The following is a 23,352-nucleotide window of genomic DNA, read 5'->3' on the forward strand; positions in this document are numbered from 1 at the left end:
TATGGCAGCGCTTACACACTGTTCCAAAGCACCACATTACCACAACTAAACTTAAACTCTGTACTATTTTGTTTGTTCAGAGGAGAATTCTTGCATTACCTGTCAGAAACAGCAGAAAACAAAGTCTGCTGAGATTTGAGTGCTGTCCGTTCTGTTTCGATATGTAGGTATTATCCATTGTCCCGAAAGACTCCGAAGTGTACAGCCACCAGGAAATAGACAGCTGCCAGTGCACAGTCAGTCAGTCAACAGCAGCAGGGAGAGAGCTCTTATCAGAGAGCTGGAACAGAAACTTATCTGCCTTCTTAGTCACTCAAATGGAAAATCCATCACTTTTAGTTGATGGCAGATCAAACTCTATAGAATGTGACTCACATTGGACTTAGAAAGGTTTCACCCTGACTTTTTGCAGTTTGTCTTCAGCATCTAATAGATTTCATTCCATCTTTATTTGCTAGTGAATCCTGGTTTTCCAGATGGGAGTCTATTAAAAAGCTTGCTTGTACAGTTAGAGTGGAGGACTACAGTGCAGCAGTGCTCCCTACTTTGGGTGAGTGGATTCCATATTGGAAAACAGACATATACAACAAAATGTAACGTAACATGTCATCACCATAACTCAGCAACAAAACCACAGTGGTTAATATAACGGTGTGACCACCTTGGTACTGTACTATAGGTGTCATGGCCCTTAGTTAATTATAAGAATAAATAATAAATGCAAACAGACAATAAAACTGCGACACAATGGATACCCCAACTTTAAGGAAGCTGGAGCAGTTAGCCTGAATTTATACATGTAGTCTGTGGATGATGGACAAAATAATGTGACATACCAACAAAATGACAAGTGAGCCTCTGAACAACTGAGCCAATCATCATTTATTGAAAGCAAACCTTTTCACAATCTAATAATATCCACTACTCCTACACAAACAAAACAAAGTCGACAAGAAAAGAGTATTTTTTTGGTGCAGGTGTGTATGTTTGTGCAATTCTGTGTGTGAGAAAGTGTGCTGAGATATGTGTGCACAGTGTGTGTGTGTGTGTGTGTGCGCTCTTAAAGTGACGTCTCTCTGGAGTCCCTGGGCGGCCTGAAGGTCAGTATTTCTGTGAAAGTGTGACCTGCACAAACACAGAAGGGAGGATTATCCATCAGCCATTCCAAATCATGTCTGTGTCCTACTTTCAGATGCAGCTACAACCCCTCCACCTTGTCTCTTTCAAAACTGTTGCACCTATAGAAAATGGCACCGCCTGCGTTCAAAGTAGCATCAAGTAAGATCTTCAGTGACCTCCTCTGGCAAACAGCCGGTATGGTAACACTGAAAGAAAGACTCCGGTGCTCACTCTCTGCAGGCTTGTCACTATGAGGCACACCTTTCACATGACACAGAGCCTCTTCACCTATCGTTGATCTAAAAATATGGATGAAAGCAGCTTTAAATCTCAATCGGCCTCTCTGCTCTCTCTTACGTTTCCACTGGTCCAGCGGCAGGTCTGTGTTGTCCATGGTCTGATCGTAAGGCAGCGCTTCAGTCTCCTCCTCGGCATCTCTGAACTCACTGAAGAAGGGCAGGTCGAGCGCCTCGGAGGCGCTCACCCTCTGCTCGGGGTCCAGAAGCAGCATCTTTTCCAGGACACACACTGCTGTGTTACAGACATACATATCAAGGTCAGCATGACAGGGTTCAGTGCACCAACACCTGGCTCAAGTGGACAACAGAGATCTGTACGTACCATTTGAGCTGGCTTTGGAGAAAATCGAGTGTAAATCTTTTTTGGGCACTTTTGGTAGACTTCTGATGTAGTTTTTGGCCTGTTAAGAGAGGAAGTGGAGAGAGGGATGACAAGGTTTGTGCAAGCAAACTGCAAACTTTTCACAGCGGATTTTGCATTGAGGGTATCTTTGATATGTGGGTTGAACCCCAGGGTACAACTTACATCTTGGCTCTGTAGCTTCACAACAAAGTCAGCAGTTGGGGTTCCTGTAATCTTCATGATTTCTCTGAGCTGGTCCAGGTCTGGCAGCAGCTATGGTCAAGTATCATCATGCTCGGATTTTTATCAAATACACGCTTTCTCTTCAGGTTATAATGCCGCCAGTGGGAATAGGAAAATTCAATTATAGCTACTTGTGGAAGGATTTCATGGGTTACTTTGAAAGGACAGCTGGTCAGGACCCTGACAGTTACATCTTGCAGGGTTGGCGCAGTCTGTGCAAGATAAAACCAATCTGGTGTTCATGACAGTTAAGGATACGATCATTTCCTTTGAACAGCGGCTTTCCCAGCAGCATCTCTGCCATAATACAACCTGCCGACCAGATGTCCACTGCAACAGAGAGCAAATGTGAGCTTTCTCATTTCATCTGGATTATGGAATAGGTCTCTTTGCCTTTCTCTGCCCTCATGAATGAGAGCTTACCTGTTTGTGTGTAGTGCATCCAGTTGAGGATGACCTCGGGCGCTCGGTACCAGCGTGTCACAACGTAGCCGGTCATTTCTGCGTCGGCCTGCCTCGCCAGGCCAAAATCAAGAATCTGAAGCAGAGAAAAGCAGAAATGTACCATGAAAATGCACAGATGTACGGGATGTTTGTATTTAAATGGCTTTATGTAAAGTTTGAGTACCTTCAGCTCACAGTCCTGGTTAATGGCTAAATTCCCTGGTTTCAGGTCCTGAGGGATTCAGAAATGTGAGGCAAAGAAGATAATAGTTATACAGTGATCGGATTCAGCAGAAGACAGATGTTTTAAAGAATCGCTTACATTTTAATGCCAGGTGTCAAAGTATGCCAGTATATGGGAACAAACTACTGCAATTTAATCATGTTAATTAAGATTTTTGCTTCCTGAGACACACTTTAAAGGTATTTGGGAACTTTGGATCCCCCAGCTTCGACTGGAAGGCTGCTGCCTCTTCCAGGGCTGCCAACAATGAGTGAAATCCAGCCAGTTAGTGTAAATATTGCAAATTTATTTCATGCAATTTCCATAGTATTTGAAATACTAGAACATTTTCCTTGCATTAAGCCATTAACTGGGTGGGTAAAGTCAACGAGACATGTAAACAGATGTGGGACATTTCAATAACAAACTTTCACAGACAGCGTATCATTCGGTCTTGAGTTTAGAAGGCTCCCATTGTGGGAATCTGGATGAATGGGACTGAGTGTGAAAACCAGCAGGGGCCCCACCCCCAAAGCTAGTCTGAAAGGTCAAAGTTCACGCACCCTGTGGATGATCCCTGCAGAGTGGATATACTGAGGAGAGAGGAGACACAGACAACATCAGTAACTTCAACTCAACTCAGCTTCACTTTTCGCCCATAATTATTGACAACGGTGGGGGCACATGGTTCAGACTGTAATCACATTACTTTTGACACCGCTCTAACACGTAATGTGTGGATTCTGGTAATGAGTAACATGCATATATGCGTGTTGGTTGTCACCTTGAGTCCTTTCAGCATCTGATAGACGAGGAACTGCACTCTGTCCTCTGTTAATCTCTCCAGCTTCATCAGCTTGCCGAGGTCGGTGCCCATGAACGGCATCACCAGGTAACTGTGGACGAGAGGAGTCACTCCAGTGGAACAACAACCGGTTTTATAGTCAGCGTTCGGGAAGCGGCGGCAACTTACAAGTCCCGTAGACGGTCCAGTGAGATTTCAGCAGTGAAGACATCCATTAGCCCAATCACCTGAGCAGGAGACACAAGCAGAAATAAAATGATTTCAGTGATAATTCACAGACTGAAGATGCATTTTCTTTCTGTTTCCTTCTTACATTCTCGTGCTTCATGTGTTTGAGGAGCCGCAGCTCTCTGTAAGCCCTTTTGGCAAAAAGTTTGGACTGGAAGGGCCGATGGAGTTTCTTGATGGCCACCTGCGTCCCCGCCCGGCGATCCCATGCTGAACTGAAACAGGCAGATAGATTGGACGGTTAATTAAGCATAATTCAAAAGCCTGAACGTGCAAACGTGAGAAGGCTCTTTCTGGAGCAAAACTTCAATCCCTGCAGGCGTCTGTCACAGCAGGCATTTTAACGTGTCTATCAGGAAACCCACAGGTGTAATTAAAAGCATCTGGGACATCTAACTGGAACAGTGCCTCATTAATGATATTAATTACACCTGAGCCCGTCCTGCTATGAGGAGTCACTGTGTCTGCTGTGAAAAGAGGTCCGCTTGTGAGCGAAGACAAAGTGGTGGCGCATTCTATGCACTTAACTCGGGGTCTTTGACTTCTTCCAACAATGAGACCGGGGGGTGGGTTTCTTTGTTGACCCTCATCCACACAACACAATGCAATGAGAGGCCCTGCAGAGCCAGCTGTGCAGGGACCAGACCAAAATACCCCACACAAGCAGTACAGCTGCTGCAGGGATATTATAGCAGATACATTCGCAGAGGAAACTTTTACTTTAGTAGTATGTGGTCAAACTATTCTTATTATTGTTTTTGTCAAAAAATAGCTAGACAGGTGTTTTTTTTTTCTTTAGGTTGAGTGGATGCAAATACACAAAGAAGAGCGGCTTATTTGTTGTTTTCCAAATGCAACAGCAGCCCAGAGAATATCTAAATCCAGGCTGTGTTGTGAACTGTTTACCTGTCACAGACATGCAAAGGTGAGGTAAGATGAGTGTGCATTTCATCGAATGTGACCATTTGAACGTGTGGCTCCCGATCAGCTGATAACAAAAATAAACCAACTCTTCCCCGAGCTGTAGACCTCATGTTTTCCCCTTTTAACTCACCACACAGTCCCGTACGCTCCTGTTCCGACCTGCTTCAGGTCTCGGTACCTCTCCGGAACCTCCCACGCGGTTCTGTTGACCTCCTGCCGGTAGAATCCCGTCCTGGACCGCACAGCCATACCCTTCGGACTAGTCGGGGCTGAGGTCAGGGTGCGGGTCCGCTCCCTCCTCTCATGTAACCGGACTGAGTTGTTATTTCCCGACGCGCAGTCCGAGCCGCGCAGTTTTCTGTCGCGTAAATTCCTCCAGATGAGCCAGCGCGACTCGAGCGCTTTGGCAGGGTCGACGAGCCCACCCCCCAACACACACACACTCACACACACACATTGTTAGGCATGGCTCGTGGTCGCCCAGGGCAGTCTATGGGTGTGTCTACAATGTGGGGGGAAAAGCCGCAAAACATCTGCCCGTCCTGCGGTTGCGCCCCTTGAATACTCCCATGATATTCCTGTAGTATTCCTGTAGCCTCTAACTTTCAGTGAATGGTCACTGAAGTTTCTTCTGATGATAAAAGCCTTAAATACTTTACAATTACAATTTGAGAATATTCCCTCACTGTAATTTTTATTATTAGTTAGAGCGAGTAAATTGCAAAAGTTTTCCTTTAATGTGGTGTATTTCTGTAGTGTTCATGTTGGTTAATACACTGATCTTAATTATCATGTTTGTTTTACTGTCCTTTGGTATCATTACAATGTTGCTATACTTTATTCTGTATTATACAATTCTATTCTGTACTATAGGTTATTTGGCTATACTATGCTATATTATACTATACTATTTTGTATCATAGTATGGCATGCTGTATTATAGTACACTGTTCTATCTTTTCATACTATACTATACTATACTACAATATACTCTTATTGACCATACTATTCTATTTACTATAGTGTGTAAAACTATACTATACTCTGTACAATGCTACTTTCTGTACTGTACTATACTATACTACACTATACTGTATTATTCTACATCACAGTGTAATATGCTGTATGAAGGTACACTGTTCTATTTTTCCATACTATACTATACTATCGAATTCTATACTGTACTATACTATACAACAATATCCTATTATAGACCATACTATTCTATTGTTTACTATACTATGTAATACTATACTATACTACTGTACTTGTACTTTCCATATTATACTATTCTTTTCAACACTGTGCTGTACTATTCTACTAACTAAACCAGATTCTGTACTAATAATCTATCCTTTTCAATGTGTGGACAACCAAAACTTATGTGCCTATACTGTATGTAGCTGTTGAACATCTCATCCCACAACCATGGGTATTAATATGCTGCTACAACAACCTCCAGTGTTTTAGAAAGGCTTTTCTACAAGACCATGGAGCCCACTGCAGGGATTTGCTCCTATTCAGCCGCAATATTAATGAGTTCAGCCACCGATGTAGGGTTTTATGGCCTGACTCCGATTCATCCGAGAGTTGTTGGATGGGGTTGAGATCAGGGCTCTACGAAGGCCAGTTCCTCCACAGCCAACTTGGAGTACACCTTTATGAGGGCAACAGGAAAGGGCCTTTCCGAAACTGTTGCCACAGAGGTGGAGTACGTAGCGTAGACAGGCGTGTCCAAGGTATATATAAAACTGGCTTAATGTTGCAGAGACTACATGAGACAAGAAACATAGTGACAAACAGAAATGAGGATCTTTATTCTGCTGAAGTCGAGACTTGCCAAGTCATGTAACCCGCTGATGAATGAGAAAATCATCTGAATCATCTGAAAACTGAGAGTTGACATTCTGTTAGTGATTTGAAACTCATGGCTACTGTTGAATCACATGCCACCATGTATTCAAAAGACACTTCTAACTTGTTACATACATACATACAGTATACGTATACATTCGATTTGCAGTTTGCTATTCAAATCCACCACATATACAACATCCACATAAGCACATGACACTTTAGCATTCTGAGCTCTAACACACTTCGACTGAGACAGACAGTTTTGATTCATTTGGACTGTAAATTCAACATTTTGCATCCAGTGTTAATGGACGACTTGCACAAAGGGCTACATGTAGCACTCCAGCGTGCGCCATTACAGGAAAAACAAAAACAACAGAAGAGTCGGTTTCCTTTCTTGTGTTCCTCAAAAATGATTTGTGTTTGAGCAGGAATAATCTCACTGGTTGAGTTAAACTTGAGTGGACTGAGCAAAGGAACCACAGTTTTAACCTGCGTGACTATGAAAGAACACTATACATAAAAACACAACTGATTTAAACCCTAAAATCAGAGCTAGCTTGACGTTCTTTAGCTAACCGAAAGAGCTACTTGTGCTGCTACTTGGTAAAAGGTCATAAAGACAAACATGTATCTGCTTTCCACCTGCCATTAGTATCCAACTTGTGTCCTGAACTGACTGATCGAGTTTGATTTACAGATTTATATCCCCTTAAAATCAGATTTTATCCCATCACACAAGACGAGGTGCTAGACTCTGTTTCTTGAGTTAATATCAGAGAACGGGACTCCACAATATCAGTGTCGTCCTCTTTTCCCTCTTGACATTTTCCCTGACCTTCACTGTGAAGTTGGAAAACCTGTGGTTTGCCCACTACAGTTTAACGCAACCAGATGATTTCTACCTCAGCGAGAAGTCTGTCGAACTAAAACTCCAGTCTGCTGCAAGAAGAATGACGCAATGTCAGTGACGGATTCAGCCCTTCCATGTAATAATCTGTATATGCACTGAGCTCATGCTGCTTATACAGATTCCACCTGTGAAGGCCATTTAAGATGATTATGGGTATAATAATGTCGCAATATGCAATAAAGTTCAGCATTATTGCAATTTCAATCGAGCTGAAGAACATCCTAAGTACTTTTATATTGTGGCCGCTAATGAATGTTCTCAATCTGGTTTGTTTTCTTTACTGAAAAACTGTAAAAAGAAGCTGAGGAAACATGAAAGATCACTAATGAGCTCCCTGGTTGCCGCAAGCAGCCAAATACGGCAGCTTTACGGGAATCATCAGAGTGGAGTGTTTGACCAGTGATTGTTTGGATGGAGCTGCTCGTTGATGTATTATTATCCAGCGCACTGTCTGGTAACTGTTTCTAACAGTTTACAAAATGCCCGTAATCTTAATTAACGTAAATACAAACCGGGGCTGTAAAAGACACAGCGGAGAACTATGGAAACCTGACGATCAGAAAACAGCCATCAGCGGAAACTGTATATGAGAAGCGAGGTCACACTGTAAACACAGACCTGCAATACAGTCACTCTGTTCCAGCTTTGGCATATATCAATTACCTTGCTAATTAATAGCACAGTTGGTGTTTACTATTCTGTAAGCAGGAGAGGATGACTTCCATACGAGAAAGAGCAGTAGCTCTTGTTTGCTTTTGTGTGATTTTCTTTTACTGTGCGGAAATCATAAAGATAAAACAGGTTGAAAGTCGGTCACATTTCCTGGTAACGCTGCTCTCTGACCCTCAGGCTGGTTTTACAGCAGCGTGGCAGATGCAATAAGCAGTCTTAATGGTTATAGTACAGCACCAGTAATATTCTGCAATAATAAAATGCACATAAAATCATGCAGTAGTGTGCAGGCGAAGCTGTTCTGTGGCATGACGCGGCATTGCTGCGAGTCTTTAAATATGAACTCCATATATGAAAGCAGTGACTGCTTATGGCATTTGTCATGATGAGGGACCAGACGGCACTCTGTCGTCGCTTTGGAAATCCTAGTGTGCATTTATTTTCTTCCTTTGACAGCCCTCCATCGGTCTGTAAGCACAGTGAAGTTGCTCCCTCGTATGAATCCTGACGACCTCTGCGAGTCCTGACGTAGCCAAGTTGGTTCCTCATTTTAGCCCCACTGAGCGGAAACATAAGAGGAAGCAACTTTACGGACAGGAAAGCTCCCTCCATCAGATTCTAAAACGCTCCCTGTAATTGCAATGTGTGCATCTGATCCCGTGGAGACCGTCCTGCCCTGCTGCTCAAATAAACTCATGACAGGCAACCAAACACAGTCACACTGAGCAGAGGGAATGCAGAGTTCTCTTCAGTTGGCTTGCCACAGTCCTTCTCCCACTCACTGAGTACGTGGTCCTTCTTCAGGTAAAGGTTGAGGCGGAGCAGAAGGAGGATTACTGCTCCACCTGAAGGCTATCAGTCTTGCTACCGGACGCTTTGGCGCTGTTCACCTCTTCGAATACCAACTCTGTGCGCACACGTGAGAGAGGAATAAGTGAAAAGGAAACGCGTTAGGAGGGGTGATGAGGATATGAGCCATGTGAAGAGAACAAACGTACCGAAATGGTACACAACCCTTCCTTTATGTGTCACTGTCACAACATCATTTCATATAAAAACCAAGAGTCCTCTGGCACAAGCTTTTATTCAGTCAGTGCTATTATAGCTGTGCATGTTCAGCGTACACTCTGGTCTATCAAAGAAACCTAAATTTCAAATGCAAACCATGCACAAGATTATCCACCATGACTCACATCAGCTTTGGGGCATTTTACAAACCAAAAAGTCCCTTCTGAAATGAAACGTAATCATATCTATGATGTTAAAAATGGCATCTCTAAATATTTCAAAACCAACAGTGCTTTGGTGGCGCAGTCAGCACTCCTATGTGAAACATGCAGGCTTAAACGCACCATTGCATAATCCTCAAAGTTAAAAGCTCTGCAGCTTGAGGCTCACTTCGGATCTGGAGCATCAATTTGTGCAACTTCCTCCTCTGCAAATCAGATCTGCCCTTCTGAAAGTGTGCATAAAGGGAGGTGGGCGCATTCATTTGAGAGAAACTGGGAAGTGGACAATTCCTGGACTATAGAAGCTGCAATCATGTCATGTTTTTGCTGTTATTTTCAATCAAGGACAATTCTGCAATCCGTTTTTAGTTCAAAGCTTTACCTTTCCATTCTTCTAGAGTTCGATCTTTACTCTCCAGCGTTTGATCGTAAGGCGGGGCCTCCGGCTCGTCGTCTGGATCGTGGTACTGTGAGAAGTAGGGGTGGGACAGAGCCTCGCTGGCCGAGATCCTCCCATCGCAGTCCAGAACCAGCATACGCTTCAATAGATCGACAGCTAACGTGGGTGGAGACAGACAGAGGGGTGAGGTAGGGTTGGGATATAGTCAGAGGCTGGAAACAAGTTTAAACCAAACCTGTGGAACCGGATTTCTAATTTGCAACATGGAGGGAGCAACTTGAGCTTCAGCAGCCACTCAAAGCCTTGCAATTGAATTTAAGAAGCTGATAATCCAATCTGCGGCGCATCACCCACCGAGTGGATTTGCGCCTCTGAAGATCTTTTCTAGGTCCTGCTGGGGCATGAAGGGCAGAGACTGGATGTACTTCTGCGCCTGCAAATAGAGATCAGTGTTCAGCTCATGGCGTGTGACAATGTGGATCATTTGGTGTCTAACAGTTAGTGATCAATCACCCCAACGCTCAAACGTATTGACTGTTCAATCAACTGCCATGTCAACAGAATCAGTGAATCAATTAGAACAGGCTGCCTGTGTGAATGGCAGCAACATAATAGTGAGAGCATAACGTCTTTTCACATTCTTGTTAGACAAAAAATGGTTCGCCCCAGTCGTCCCCGTTCCCTCGCTCACATGTTCAGAGCAGATCTTCTTTAACAGATCGGATGTCGGAGTCCCGACCACCTCCATGATTCTCTTCAGCTGGTCAATGTCTTAGGAGGAGTTAAGGGCTGTTAAGATTTGTGAAAAGTCATCATCCTGCAAGATTCGACTTGTCCTAGCGTCTTGTCACTTAAGAAATCAACAAAGATAGAAACTCGACTTGCTGAGCACTGCTGAAAGGCAGCAGTTCTTTTCTAGGTAGCAAGTCCCACAACACACAAAGATCAGCAAATCAGATTCGTTTTGGCTCTGCTCTTAGATACCGAATACAACAACCTAGATAATTCAGCCTTTTGTCATCAGCCCTTTTCATTCCCCACTTCTCCCTGTTGATGCACCTCCCCGTCAGAAAGGCCTGGGATTGTAATGCAAATCCACGTCCACAGGGCACTTTAGAGAGGTAATGGAAGGCTGGTGCTAAGAGGGGAGAAAAGCTGCAAATTGCAGTGGACGCTAACCATGCTGATAAAGGATACAGTCAGTGCCAGGAAAAAGGACTTTTCCCTTCAGCAGCTCTCCCATAATGCATCCCACTGACCAAATATCAACTGGAACAGAAACACCAGAGGTTTAATCGTTCAACTGACATTTAACATGTTTGCTTCTGAAAAAAAGATATAAGAAAAGCTTATTAATGGAATAGCTTGATGGCATTTTACCGTTCTGATTGTAGTGCATCCAGTTCAGCATGATCTCCGGCGCTCGATACCACCGTGTTGCCACATACCCTGTCATCTCATCATCTGTCTGTCTGGCCAATCCAAAGTCAAGGATCTGTCGGACAGGAAGACGGTGCTTTAATTGATGGAGTCCATAGGTTGGAGTGAAGGATTTGTAGGTTTAAACTGAAGATGAGTCTTACCCTCAGTTCACAGTCCTCGTTCACTGCCACATTACTTGGCTTGAGGTCCTGGGAAAGATAGTAAAGCAGACAAAGACAGAGAGAAACATGATCAGAATGAAGATGCATCTGCAGATAGAGGGATGGATGTGAATATAAAGCAGTGTAAACCACCCATCTTGCGTTTGCAACCTTGTTTTTGTCCTTGGCCATTTTTACTGTATTCATACAGATCGTGCTCACAGAGAGTGTTCTCTAGAGCAGCGATCAAAAAATGCAGCTATTAAATGGTGATTTCAAAATAGCCATTGCATAACCTAATTCGTGTCTTGACTTTTATATTTGTAGCCAAACATTTAATATTCACTCCTTCTCGCCAGGCAACTGGATTTCACCCAATCTTCAATAACCATAAAAATGCACTTTTAAAGCTTCAACTTACACCCACTGTACATGGACCAAATCTACCCAACTTTAGCTAGTGATTTCAGGGTTTCCCTCCCAGGTCTGAAAGTAATTACTTTAGTGCAACTAAAGTGTGCCTAATTTAAAGTATGTTTGACTTTTGCTTCTAGAAAATATGCTTCTACCTAGATGTCATTTTGTCATTTCTTATATAAAGTACTTAAAAAGCGACTTTATCCTAAATGTATACGAATGCATGTAAACAAAGACTCAAAAAAAGTGTACTTATGAAAAGTATACTATTTTAAAGTCCTTGTATTCACTATTAGCATGCTTGATTAAAGTGTACTTTGATTTCACTTGATTTTAGCAATATTTATATTTCCAACACACTGGTTATACAGTACAATTATACTGATGTACTGTGTGTTCTGAATATTCGTGAATCCTGATATTCACTGGTGTACTTCAGTTCCCTTAAAATTTGTAAAAAAGTTGTACCAATTTAGCAACTACTTACACTTCAGGTATACTCAAATTTTACTCAGGTGGTACTCAGGGATTACTTGAGTACACTTAAGAATACTTGAAGGTGACAAATATAGCATAAAGTGTACTTGGTACATTCTTCAAAAAGTATAATTTAAGTAAAACATTTTTACCTGAGCTAAAAAAAAAAAAATAGCAAAATGTCTGGTTGAACTGTGTATGAAACTATATCTAATCTAATCTAATCAGACCTGTGGAATATTGCCATTTGAAGGAATGGTGCAGCCTAGTATTTAGCTCAGTTTCAACATTCAATGATACTGTCAGACAGTGCAAAATGAGATGGTTTTTCCAACCTTAAAGCTATTTTAAGGGATGTATAAGGGGAAAGTATGTTAAGAGGTTAAAAGAGGTTTGTTTTTATTTTAAACCAGGCAGGCGAGTTTGCATTTTCTCAGAGTTGATGGTCAAAATGACAAGAAGGGCAAAGAGAAGGCACTCACTCTGTGGATCAATCCTGCTGAATGGATGTACTGTTCGACAGGCGGTGGGGTGGGGCAGGAGGATGGGGGAGGAACGAGGACAGAGAGGACATAAAGGGAGACAGGGGTCAGCAGTGCGTTCACAATATCAGCCCGTGCCGAAAGGGAGACTGCTTTTGTCTGCCCCATGGTAACCGCGAAGGCCAAACAGCCGGACCTGCCGGCTGCTGGACTGATTCAACGTTAGCTTAGCTTTAGCATGCAAGCTATGGACAGAATTCACAAAGAATGGAAAACTCCATGTAAATGTAGCAAGTGTTTTTGCAACACAGACTGTGGTTGCTAACTTATGACATAATTGCTGACAGGTTGCATTCACTTCAAGCAAACTATTGGCTTCATATATTCCCAACCAGGGGTACTTGTAGTCCTACTCCTGGGGTAGACCTACAATTTTAGCTTATTTAATTTTATTTTTTACAGAAGTAAACTGTTACCTAAAAGTAAGAAAATAAATAGTTCAAATAGTCAGTAAAATTAATGGATAAACTGGTGAAGTAGTTACCATAAAGTCATACAGGGTTGATATACTTCGCTAAGAGTAATGAATGAAATAGCTGAAAGTTTGGCTAACTTTTAGCTAATACTGGCTAACTTTTTGCTAATACTAGCTAAGAGAGCTGAAAGCTTAAAGAATAGAAAGAGTTGAAGTAGTTGGCCAAAAGTAATGGATTTTTGGTTGAAATAGCTCAGTTAGCTAAAAGTAACAGATAAATGGTTGAATTGGTCAGCTGGAAGTAGCAGACAAACAGTTGCAGTAGCTTAGCTAGCTAAAAGTAATTATTACAAGGCTGGTATACTTAAGAGTAATGGATACATGTTTGAAATGCTAAGAGTAGGCCTATTGGATAAACGCTATAGACAGCTGAAATTAAAAACAGTTGAAGCAGTTAGCTAAAAATAATGAATTTATGGTTGAAATAGCCCAGTTAGCTAAGAGCAACAGATACACGGTTGAATAAGCCAGAAAGTAATGGGCAAACAGCTGAAGTTAGCTAAAAGCATTGGATAAATGGCTGAATTACATTGCTAATAGCACCAAATAGTAGCCAAACAATGGATAAATGGTCAGTTAGTAGGCTAGTAAGAAAACAGACTTAAACACTTGAGTTCATCTGACAGGGCTGTGGGGGTAAAAAATTATTGGGAACCACTGGTCTGCATGATGATGTGTACAGTGGTATGAAAAAGTATCTGAACCTTTTGGAATTTCTCACATTTCCGCATAAAATCACCATCAAATGTGATCTGATCTTTGTCAAAATCACACAGATGAAAAAACAGTGTCTGCTTTAACTAAAACCACCCAAACATTTATAGGTTTTCATATTATAATGAGGATAGCATGCAAACAATGACAGAAGGGGGAGGAATAAGTAACTGAACCATCACATATAATATTTTGTGCCCCCCCTTTGGCAGCAATAACTTCAACCAGACGCTTCCTGGAGCTGCAGATCAGTCTGGCACATCGATCAGGACTAATCTTGGCCCATTCTTCTTTACAAAACTGCTGTAGTTCAGTCAGATTCCTGGGATGTCTGGCATGAATCGCTGTCTTGAGGTCATGCCACAGCATCACAATGGGGTTCAAGTCTGGACTTCGACTTGGCCACTCCAGAACGTGTATTTTGTTCTTTTGAAACCATTCTGAAGTTGATTTACTTCTGTGTTTTCGATCATTGTCTTGTTGCAGCATCCATCCTCTTTTTAGCTTCAACTGTCTGACAGACGGCCTCAGGTTTTCCTGCAAAACATCCTGATAAACTTTTGAATTCATTTTTCCATTAATGATTGCAAGTTGTCCAGGCCCTGAGGCAGCAAAACAGCCCCAAACCATGATGCACCCTCCACCATGCTTCCAGGTGGGGATGAGGTGTTGATGTTGGTGAACTGCTCCATTTTTCCTCCATACATGACATTGTGTGTTCCTCCCAAACAATTCAACTTTGGTTTCATCAGTCCACAAATTATTTGGCCAAAACTTCTGTGGAGTGTCCAAGTGCCTTTTTGCAAACATTAAACAAGCAACAATGTTTTTGTTAGACAGCAGTGGCTTCCTCCATGGAGTCCTCCCATGAACACCGTTCTTGGCCATTGTTTTACATATAGTTGATGTGTGCACAGAGATATTGGACTGTCCCAGTGATTTCTGTAAGTCTTTAGCAGACACTCTAGGGTTATTTTTTACCTCTCTGAGTATTCTGCGCTGAACTCTGCGGCGTCATCTTTGGTGGACGGCCACTCCTAGGGAGAGAAGCAACAGTGCCAAACTCTCTCCATTTGTATACAACTTCTCTGACTGTCGATTGGTGAACATCCAGGCTATTAGAGATGGTTTTGTATCCTTTCCCAGCTTTATATAAATCAACAATTCTTGATCGCAAGTCTTCAGACAGCTCTTTTGAGTGAGCCATGGTGCACATCAGACAATGCTTCTCATCAAGACAATTCTTACCAGGTGTGTGTTTTATAGTGGGCAGGGCAGCTTTAAGCCACTCATCAGTGATTGGGCACATACCTGACTTAAATTGATTGGTAAAAATTGGTTTCTATTGCTCTTTAAGTCTCCTTAGGCAGAGGGTTCAGTTCCTCCCCCTTCTGTCATTGTTTGCATGCTATCCTCATTAAAATACAAAAACCTATAAATGTTTGGGTGGTTTTAGTTAAAGCAGACACTGTTTTTTCATCTGTGTGATTTTGACAAAGATCAGATCACATTTGATGGTGATTTTATGCGGAAATGTGAGAAATTCCAAAAGGTTCAGACACTTTTTCATACCACTGTATATTAAGTGCTACGCTGCACTCAGTATGGCATACAGCAAGTGTATCATTATGCAGATAATTACCTTGAGGCCGCGGAGGAGCTGGTAAATTAAGAACTGCACATGCTCGTCAGACAACCTCTGAAATTTAACGATGTTATTGAGGTCAGCACCCATCAGGTTAGTCACCAGGTAGCTGCAAAAGGGCAAAGTTTATGAGTGAATGGGGGGTTGGGGGAGTTTGAGCGAAGAGGAGAACATAGTGATGCTGCCATGGCAACCATCAGACATCTCTACAAGGCTCCACCTCGGAGCTCCTCCACCAACACCACCCTGCCCTCCAATAACACAATCTTTCCAGCTGTATATCTTGCAGAAAACATGGCAGGATAACATATTTACAGTTCATTGAAGTCCTCTAGTGCTGCAGCAGGTGTGAAGACATCCAGCAGCCCTATTACCTGCAGAGACAGAGACAAGCAGAGCTGATCAATAACAGAGCGGAAACATGCGGAGAGCTGCGTCTGTCTGTCTCTGGGTATTTTCATAAGCAGCACTAACATTCTCATGTTTCATGTGCTTGAGCAGCCTGAGTTCCCGGTACGAGCGGCGGCTGTGGATCAGAGACTGAAAAGGCCTGGACAGTTTCTTCACCGCAACCTTCTGCCGTAAGACAACATCATACGCCGAACTGGAAGAACAAAACAGAGAGGTGATATTAAAAACATGTGTGAATCTACTTCAGCATACCCGATTCACTGTTCACTGCAGCCAGTGTCATAAGGAAGAAGTCGTCTAATATTATGGGAAAAACCTGTATTTGATTTCTTGCCAAGACTTATAATAACATTCATACCACTGTCATGTCTGTCTTTTAAATATGAAGCTACAGCCAGGAGACCGTTAGCTTAGCATTAGCACTGTACACATACCACTGACCAGCACCCTTAATACTTCCTTACCCACATTTTATATCTTTTTTGTTGAATCTGCACAAAAACCGATGTGCCAAACAGGATTTGTGGTTATATGGGAGGTTACGTGTAGGACAGTTTCTTCTAGTCCTTGCACAATTACTTCCTCTGATTTTGTTACTTTAGGACAGAGCTAGGCTTGCTGTCCCCCCGTCTCCTGTCATTATGCAAAACTGCATGCAGTAAGTCCAGCACATTATCTCCCAGTGAAAAAAAGGGCGAAATGTAATTTTCGCCTTTTGTTTTTTAAGAAACTAAATAAACAAGATATAACACGTTAATTAGCAAGCTTTACTCGTGGTGCAAAGCAGATTTTGTCACTTTGGACAAATTAAAGCCAGTCGTTTGATACGTGTCTGCTATTTATTCCCTATAAATCCCAAAATGTCAAATCCAGCATCAGCCAGTGATACTGATATGTCTATATACTCGTGATAAATGACTAAGAGTGGAGAAAGAAAGAGGTCGACTGACAAAGACTAATGCAGAAAGAGAAGGAGAGGGTGAAAGAGGATATGGTGGAACAAGACAAGCGAGGATGTCAGATAGCGTAAAAGTGCAGAGGTTTATTTCATCGGCCTCTTTTGAAATGTAAATGTCAGTCTGCATATTGAACGCCGAGCCCCGCTTGCTGCTCATGCCGCTGCCTTTGTGGTGCCGACGTCTTCTCGGTCCCGCCAGCGTTTCAACACTCACAGCAACAATAATAATACAGCCATCAGAGAGCGGAACAGACAAACAGGAAGGAAACGTGAGAATTGAGAAATGCTGCACAGCGCTGCAGAAATAGAGCAAGAAGCAAGAAGTGAAACGCTGGAAAAAGTGGACATTTAAAGACGAGCAACAGAGGACATTTGAAGGAAGATTTACACTTTACATTGACACAGAACTGACTCATGTATATGGTAAAAAATTCAGTACAAGTACTAAAACCACACTATGAAAATACTCCAATACAAGTAAAAGTCCTGTATTTACACCTAGGGTAAAAAAAAAAAAGTATCACCAGCAAAATGTGCTTAAAGTATCAAAAGTAAAAGTACTCATTGTGCTGGAAGTGCTTTACGATGATATCTGCTGTTAATGGATTAATATCACTGCTGCATTCATGTGTATGGTGCATTTCACTGCTGTAAATGTTTAAGTTTGAGCTCATTTTAACCACTGCCACTCTACCCAACCAAACTGTTGGGTCGCGTCATATAATATAAGATCACCATATGTTTGTCGTGTAATGTGTTGTAATTTATTTATCTTAAGAAGGAGGAGAAGCTTCTCAGCCTGTAAAGGAAAACATCATCTCTCAGTTCGTCGCAAACATTCGAAATCAGCACATTCCATCAATTCTTATCTTTGGACGGCCAGGCTAGCCGTCTTTAAGCTAACCATCTCTTGATGGCATCTATTTATATTTGGCACACATGTATGAGAGCGGTATCTTCTCATCTCACACATCAGCTCACAGCAAGAGAGCGAATGAGCATATGCTGAAATATTACTTTCATTTCCAACGTCTTCAGAAATTATTGTATTTTACGGGACCCTTTTCATAGACTCAGTCTGCTCTAAAATGCACTAAAACGCTCCATGGAGGGGGCAGGGCCTGTGTAACCTTCGATTTCTCATCTTTTTCCGACAAACCTGCAAAAATTCAGCTCACAGCAGACACAGTATATCCTATATAGCCACCTTGACACCAAATGAGGCCTTCTCCTGTTTTATCCACAGCATGAAGCTCACTGTAAATATTAGTGGATCATTTCATGGTGGCCTGCAATGCCTACGTGCATGAGTAAACCGCACTCTTGCACGACTGAGCGGGTCCATGTGGCTCTCCGTCTTACGATCACCCGCTGCCGGTCCGGATGTTCCCGCCGGGCTTCAGCCAGGACAGCAGCCAGTCTCCTCCGTCTCTGACATGAACCAGGCCTCACGCATACCTCCCTTCCTGCCATCTTCCATACATGGGGCTGACCGCAGTGCTGCCAGCACACTCGGCCCGGCCGAGGCATCGATTTCTCTCCTCTTCTTCTGTCTCCGTTTTTTTTTCTTATATCCCAGCTCTTAATGTGCCTCTGGTTTCAAAAAGAAAGAGGGCCAATCCCCAATCTGAGATGAGTCAAGAACACTGTTTATCCACAAGGAAGATTGTTTTTATGTACATTTTCTGGTCTTATCGGCTGATTAAATTGGATGAAATGAGGCGGAAGTGGGGGGAGGGTATTGACTCTTGCAAATACAGAGAGGAAACTACAATATGCTCATCATGCTATAGATGATTGTTCACAGAGTTTGTTCCTTGCATCCAACACTGCATCCAATTTATGCATTGAAAGGATTAATTTGACATTTTGTGAACATTCAGCAGTTGTTTATCTTAGCTTAGCGCAAAGACTGGAAGACGGGGAACAGCTAACATAGCTCAAAGCTAGCAAAGTCCACCTATCAGCACCTCTGAAGCTCACTCATGCGATCTCATTTGTTTAATTTATATATAAAATAGAAGTGTAAAATGACACATATGTGGTTTGTGGTTTGCAAAGTTACATGGTGGACTATATCTTAGCCAGACTTCCTCAGAGTCCTCAGACCTGCCATTATGCTAAGCTATGCTAATGAGAGGTTGGCTGTAATTTCATTGTGAATGGACAAACATGAGAGTGGTATCGATTTCTGGTCTGTTTCTTGTTGCACTATAGACGCACACACCCACACTAAATCGCACTGCGGTCATGAGATATACATGTACCCAAACAAGACCTGCAACAAATCAAGACCCCAATCTGGATTTTTTTGCTCAGTTCATCCTGTTCCCAGCCAACAATCCGACAAGCGGAGACAGAACAACTCTCACAGGTGAAAATGAAGCAGTCATGTTTTATTCATAGTCATCCAAATGAGAGGCTTCATGCCAGAGTTCCGGTTTGCAGAACAGATGTTCCATATGCTGACGTGAGATGAAAGCAGCCTTGATCAGCTCAGCGCATATTCTCTCTTGATGATCCGTCCCGTCTGGTCCAAAACTGGGACGGTTTTCGTCTCAAGAAACAGAAGCAGGAAAGAGAATATTCGGTGGGATCAGAGAGATGAGAAGACAATGAGTGTGGATTAGACAGCGTTCAGTCGCCCAAACTTTTTGTCTCAGGGCTTCAAAATTCAAGAAGCGCTGCGTGTTAAATTATTCAATCAGCTTTGTATTCATGATGCTTCACTTTCTTTTGTTTGTGCTCTGCAGCTCTAAAACCTCGCCAGTCATTCCTTACAAGCTAATATACTCCCTTGCACCTACTGTACTGTTCTCTTTCTAAGCTCTGTGTCTGTGTCACTCGGTTCCCCCTCTCCCACTGGTGACGGGGGTATAAGTTCTCGGGCTATAATGGATTATATGATCTTGTCGGATCCTTGACCTCAGATCTGCAGCCTCAAGAGGGTTTACAGACAGAACGAGCTGCTATTTGAGATAAATGATGAGAGCTGTTTCACTGTGCCTCTCGAGAGCCGTGGGACTATCCGAACCCCCCATCCCGCCACACACATAGACATATCGTGCTTCCCCATCCCCCAGCTGATTGCTAGTCAAGTTCTGCCATGAGAAAGTCGCTGACAATGGCTGGATATCAACATTAACAATGCAGGGCAATGCTGGGCGGCGTGTGAAGGAATGTCCATTGTGTGTGTGTGTGTGTGTGTGTGTGTGTGTGTGTGTGTGTGTGTGTTTGTGTGTGCATGTGTATAATTTAAGAGAGAGTTGAAGCAAAGTCAAGCATTTCACCAGTGCCGTTGATATGATGCCTTGAGAAAACAGGAGGAGGAGGAACACCTGCTTAACCCTCATCTTTCCAAACAAACCACACACATCACTTCCTGTGCGGCAGGAAACAGCTTTCAGATGGCAAAGATTTAGTGCAGTGACTCCCAACCAGGGGTACTCACACCTGCATGGAAAGATTGCAGAGTGGATCAATTAAAAGTGCACGAAGCGACTCTGGGGAAAGATGGCTGATTGTGGAGTCTCACTCCCAAGTCATCAAATACCACCACAATGGGCTGGTGCCTCTGCGAATCAAATTAAGCTAAATTTAGGAACTACAAATGGATTTTAGAAAAAATCCACACACTGAGTCAGCTGTAGCACCTGAACACCATGTGTTGACATTGAGCGTGTGTGATATGTTCAGTAAGCCTTGTGCACCACTGGATAGATGCTTTGACAGCACTGCACATGCAGCATGGGTCATGGTAGTATCATGCTCCAAAAACGCATCCTGAGGGCGGATGAAAAGGCTGAAAGCAAAGTCATGATGGAGCTACATTTTGATTCTTGTGCTATTCCGCGCACAGCTCTAACGCTGCTATACCGCCAGGATGTTTATGCACAAAACGCTCCGGAGGGAGCCGGAATCATAAAGAGGAGCGCCAACAGAGAAGCACATTCACATACAGTGTCTTAATTAACATCTGACTTGACAGGAAGGCAGCTGTTGAGATGAAACGCAGGCGATGGCAGTGATGGGTGGGGCGAAACAAGCCAATACATGAGACACAATCCAGCGCACAAGTCCCAAATCCATGATGACAACCCAGGAGTGTGGGACCACAACAAAAGCCACTCTCCTCCACTTCTGAGACAAAAAAAGGTCTGACAAAGGGAGAAAAGGATGCAGTAAATTCAGCCGGGAAGCCCAAATGATCAGTGTGGGTTGCTCCTTCGCCAACACAGTGAAGACAGAACTTAACAGCCAGTCCCTCCCTGTCTCCTCAACAGCACTGAATGAGTGCTCCATCTGGACTAATGTGGATTTACCAACACTGAATCTTAGGCCACTCTCATCCTTTTTGGTCCAAAGCATCACAGGATTTGGACAGGATTTGGACTGAATGAGCCGTGCAGGTGATTGGATGAGCTTTGAACCGCTTTTCACAAAGTTGACGTTTCAACTGCAGGATTATTCCCATCACACCTACAAAGCTTCTTTTGAATAGCTTATGAGTGTCTCTCCATAGTTTAGTGCTCGGCCCACCTGCCAGGATGAATCAATTCTCTGTGGAAGATTTTCAGACAACTTCAGGCTCAACGTTCACTTCTTGCTGCCAGCATCTCATTCGAACCTTGAAAATGTGATGACCCCACTGCACAAACCATTCCATCCACACTTCCTTAGGTAAGCGCCATCCTGCTATTACAGCTTAATTAATATTGACTGTAGGAGGTGGTTATCACCAGAACACGTCGCCATGGCAACGGGATCCCACCGGCTGAGCAATCGCTGTGTTGCAAGGCTGTGAACGTCTGCATCCAGACGGAGGGGCGAGCAGAGAGGAGGGCGGCTGTGCAGGTGCACGCTCGGTGCATGCACCTGCCGTGGCCTTCAAGGTGTCAGACTGATTCGTGGGAGAGCAGCAGGACCCAGATGTGGCGTGCATTGTTCAGGATCCGCGACACCAGCCTCTGCAGAGTAGCTCCTCACATGAGAGTATAGGGACTGTGTGCGTGGGGTGGGGGGTAGAGGGGGCATTTGGGAAATTCCTGTGCTGATGCTGTCTCATTCTTTCATCCCATTCCACACACAGGGACAGCAGTGACAGTGAAAACAAGTCTTGCAGACCCGCTTTGTCTTTCCTTACGGCTGATAACAGAGCACACATAAATACACCTTCAACTCTGCCCACTGAAACAGGAAAAATACTTTCATTTGATGGTTTTTTCCCCCCTCCCTCAAAGGCTGATCCCGAAGAATAACAACAATGACGATAATACCAGCCCCAAACAATCAGCTCCCACAAGCTGCTTCCTCCTGACGGCCGACATGAACGCATCGCTGTGCTGATGCATCATGACCAATATACGGTAAATGTGGCAGCCTCGCCCCTCCATCCGCCGTGCGTCCACACACACACACACACACACACACACACACACACGCACACGCGCACAAGCACTCACCACACGGAGCCGTAGGCTCCGGAGCCCACCGGCGTCAGGTTCTGGTACCGCTCCGGCACCTCCCACACAGTCTTGTTCAACTCCTGCCGGTAAAATCCTGGTCTGGCGGACATTTCGCCGAGCCGGCGACGGAAGGCAAAGGAGTGAGCAAAAGAGGAGAGGAAGGAGGATGGAGGTGGACGGGGGGGAACGGTGGATGGGGCCGCCGTCTGCTGCCTGAGCCGAGCTGCTGCTGCTGCTGCACACACTGCACCGGCCAGTGACAGCCGAGCTCTCTCTCTCTCTCTCTCTCTCTCTCTCTCTCTCTCTCTCTCTCTCTGCTGCACCCCCACCCTCCTGCTGTAGCTTCAAAGTTGACTATTATTAATAACAACAATAACAGCAGAAATTATAGAGAGCGCATTATGGAGAGAGGCTGAGAAAGTGCACAAAGCTGCAGAGTTGGGTCATGTGACCCCTTCCTTACAGACATGACATATTTCATGAATTGTTGTACAGACGAACGGAATTTTAAAGTATTTATGACATATCACAAAAGTATAGTTTATTGAAATTGTGGCTTAATATTGCAGCCGAAATCGGCTGACGGTGTGTATCGCACAAGCAATACGATTTAGGAAATACACATCTTAAAAAAATTAAGAACATCTAAAACGACACTCAGCTCTGTCAACAGAAAGACATTCTTATGTTGGGAACTGATGAACAAACGATGAATGCAAAAATAAAGCGAAACTGTAGGTGTGATAATAATGTAAATGCATTACTTCCATCTAGTGGTTAATATCTGCTAGTGCAGGAGCTGTCAGCGGCAGCACCAGTGTAATGGAACACACTTTCCAATGAGAAATCTAGAAATTCTCATACTTTGGCTTCAGATATAGTTTTGTCCATCTGAACAAGAATTTTGGTGAATACTGTAGAGACTGACTGATCAAGGGAGATGAATTATGAGGGACAGGACTGTTA

General features: G+C 43.4%; 2 protein-coding genes across 2 annotated transcripts; both read right to left on the reverse strand.

The window, feature by feature from the left end:
- Window positions 1-864: 864 nt before the first annotated feature.
- On the reverse strand, window positions 865-5,052 carry mapk12b (mitogen-activated protein kinase 12b). The gene is made up of 12 exons (XM_041963653.1): window positions 4,759-5,052; window positions 3,790-3,919; window positions 3,645-3,703; window positions 3,456-3,567; window positions 3,235-3,264; window positions 2,633-2,680; window positions 2,428-2,542; window positions 2,263-2,334; window positions 1,945-2,024; window positions 1,741-1,819; window positions 1,477-1,650; window positions 865-1,125 (listed from the first exon to the last, which is right to left on the reverse strand). The coding sequence occupies exons 1-12, from the start codon at window positions 4,875-4,877 to the stop codon at window positions 1,061-1,063; spliced, it is 1,083 nt and encodes a 360-aa protein (XP_041819587.1). The 5' UTR covers window positions 4,878-5,052; the 3' UTR covers window positions 865-1,060.
- Window positions 5,053-6,434: 1,382 nt separating this feature from the next.
- Window positions 6,435-22,617, reverse strand: mapk11 (mitogen-activated protein kinase 11). Its single transcript, XM_041963652.1, has 12 exons — window positions 22,384-22,617; window positions 16,027-16,156; window positions 15,868-15,926; window positions 15,550-15,661; window positions 12,659-12,688; window positions 11,283-11,330; window positions 11,080-11,194; window positions 10,897-10,968; window positions 10,391-10,470; window positions 10,054-10,132; window positions 9,682-9,855; window positions 6,435-8,977 (listed from the first exon to the last, which is right to left on the reverse strand). The coding sequence occupies exons 1-12, from the start codon at window positions 22,494-22,496 to the stop codon at window positions 8,904-8,906; spliced, it is 1,086 nt and encodes a 361-aa protein (XP_041819586.1). The 5' UTR covers window positions 22,497-22,617; the 3' UTR covers window positions 6,435-8,903.
- Window positions 22,618-23,352: the final 735 nt, after the last annotated feature.

Source organism: Chelmon rostratus, chromosome 22 (assembly GCF_017976325.1).
Source record: "Chelmon rostratus isolate fCheRos1 chromosome 22, fCheRos1.pri, whole genome shotgun sequence".
NCBI classification, from domain to species: domain Eukaryota; kingdom Metazoa; phylum Chordata; class Actinopteri; order Chaetodontiformes; family Chaetodontidae; genus Chelmon; species Chelmon rostratus.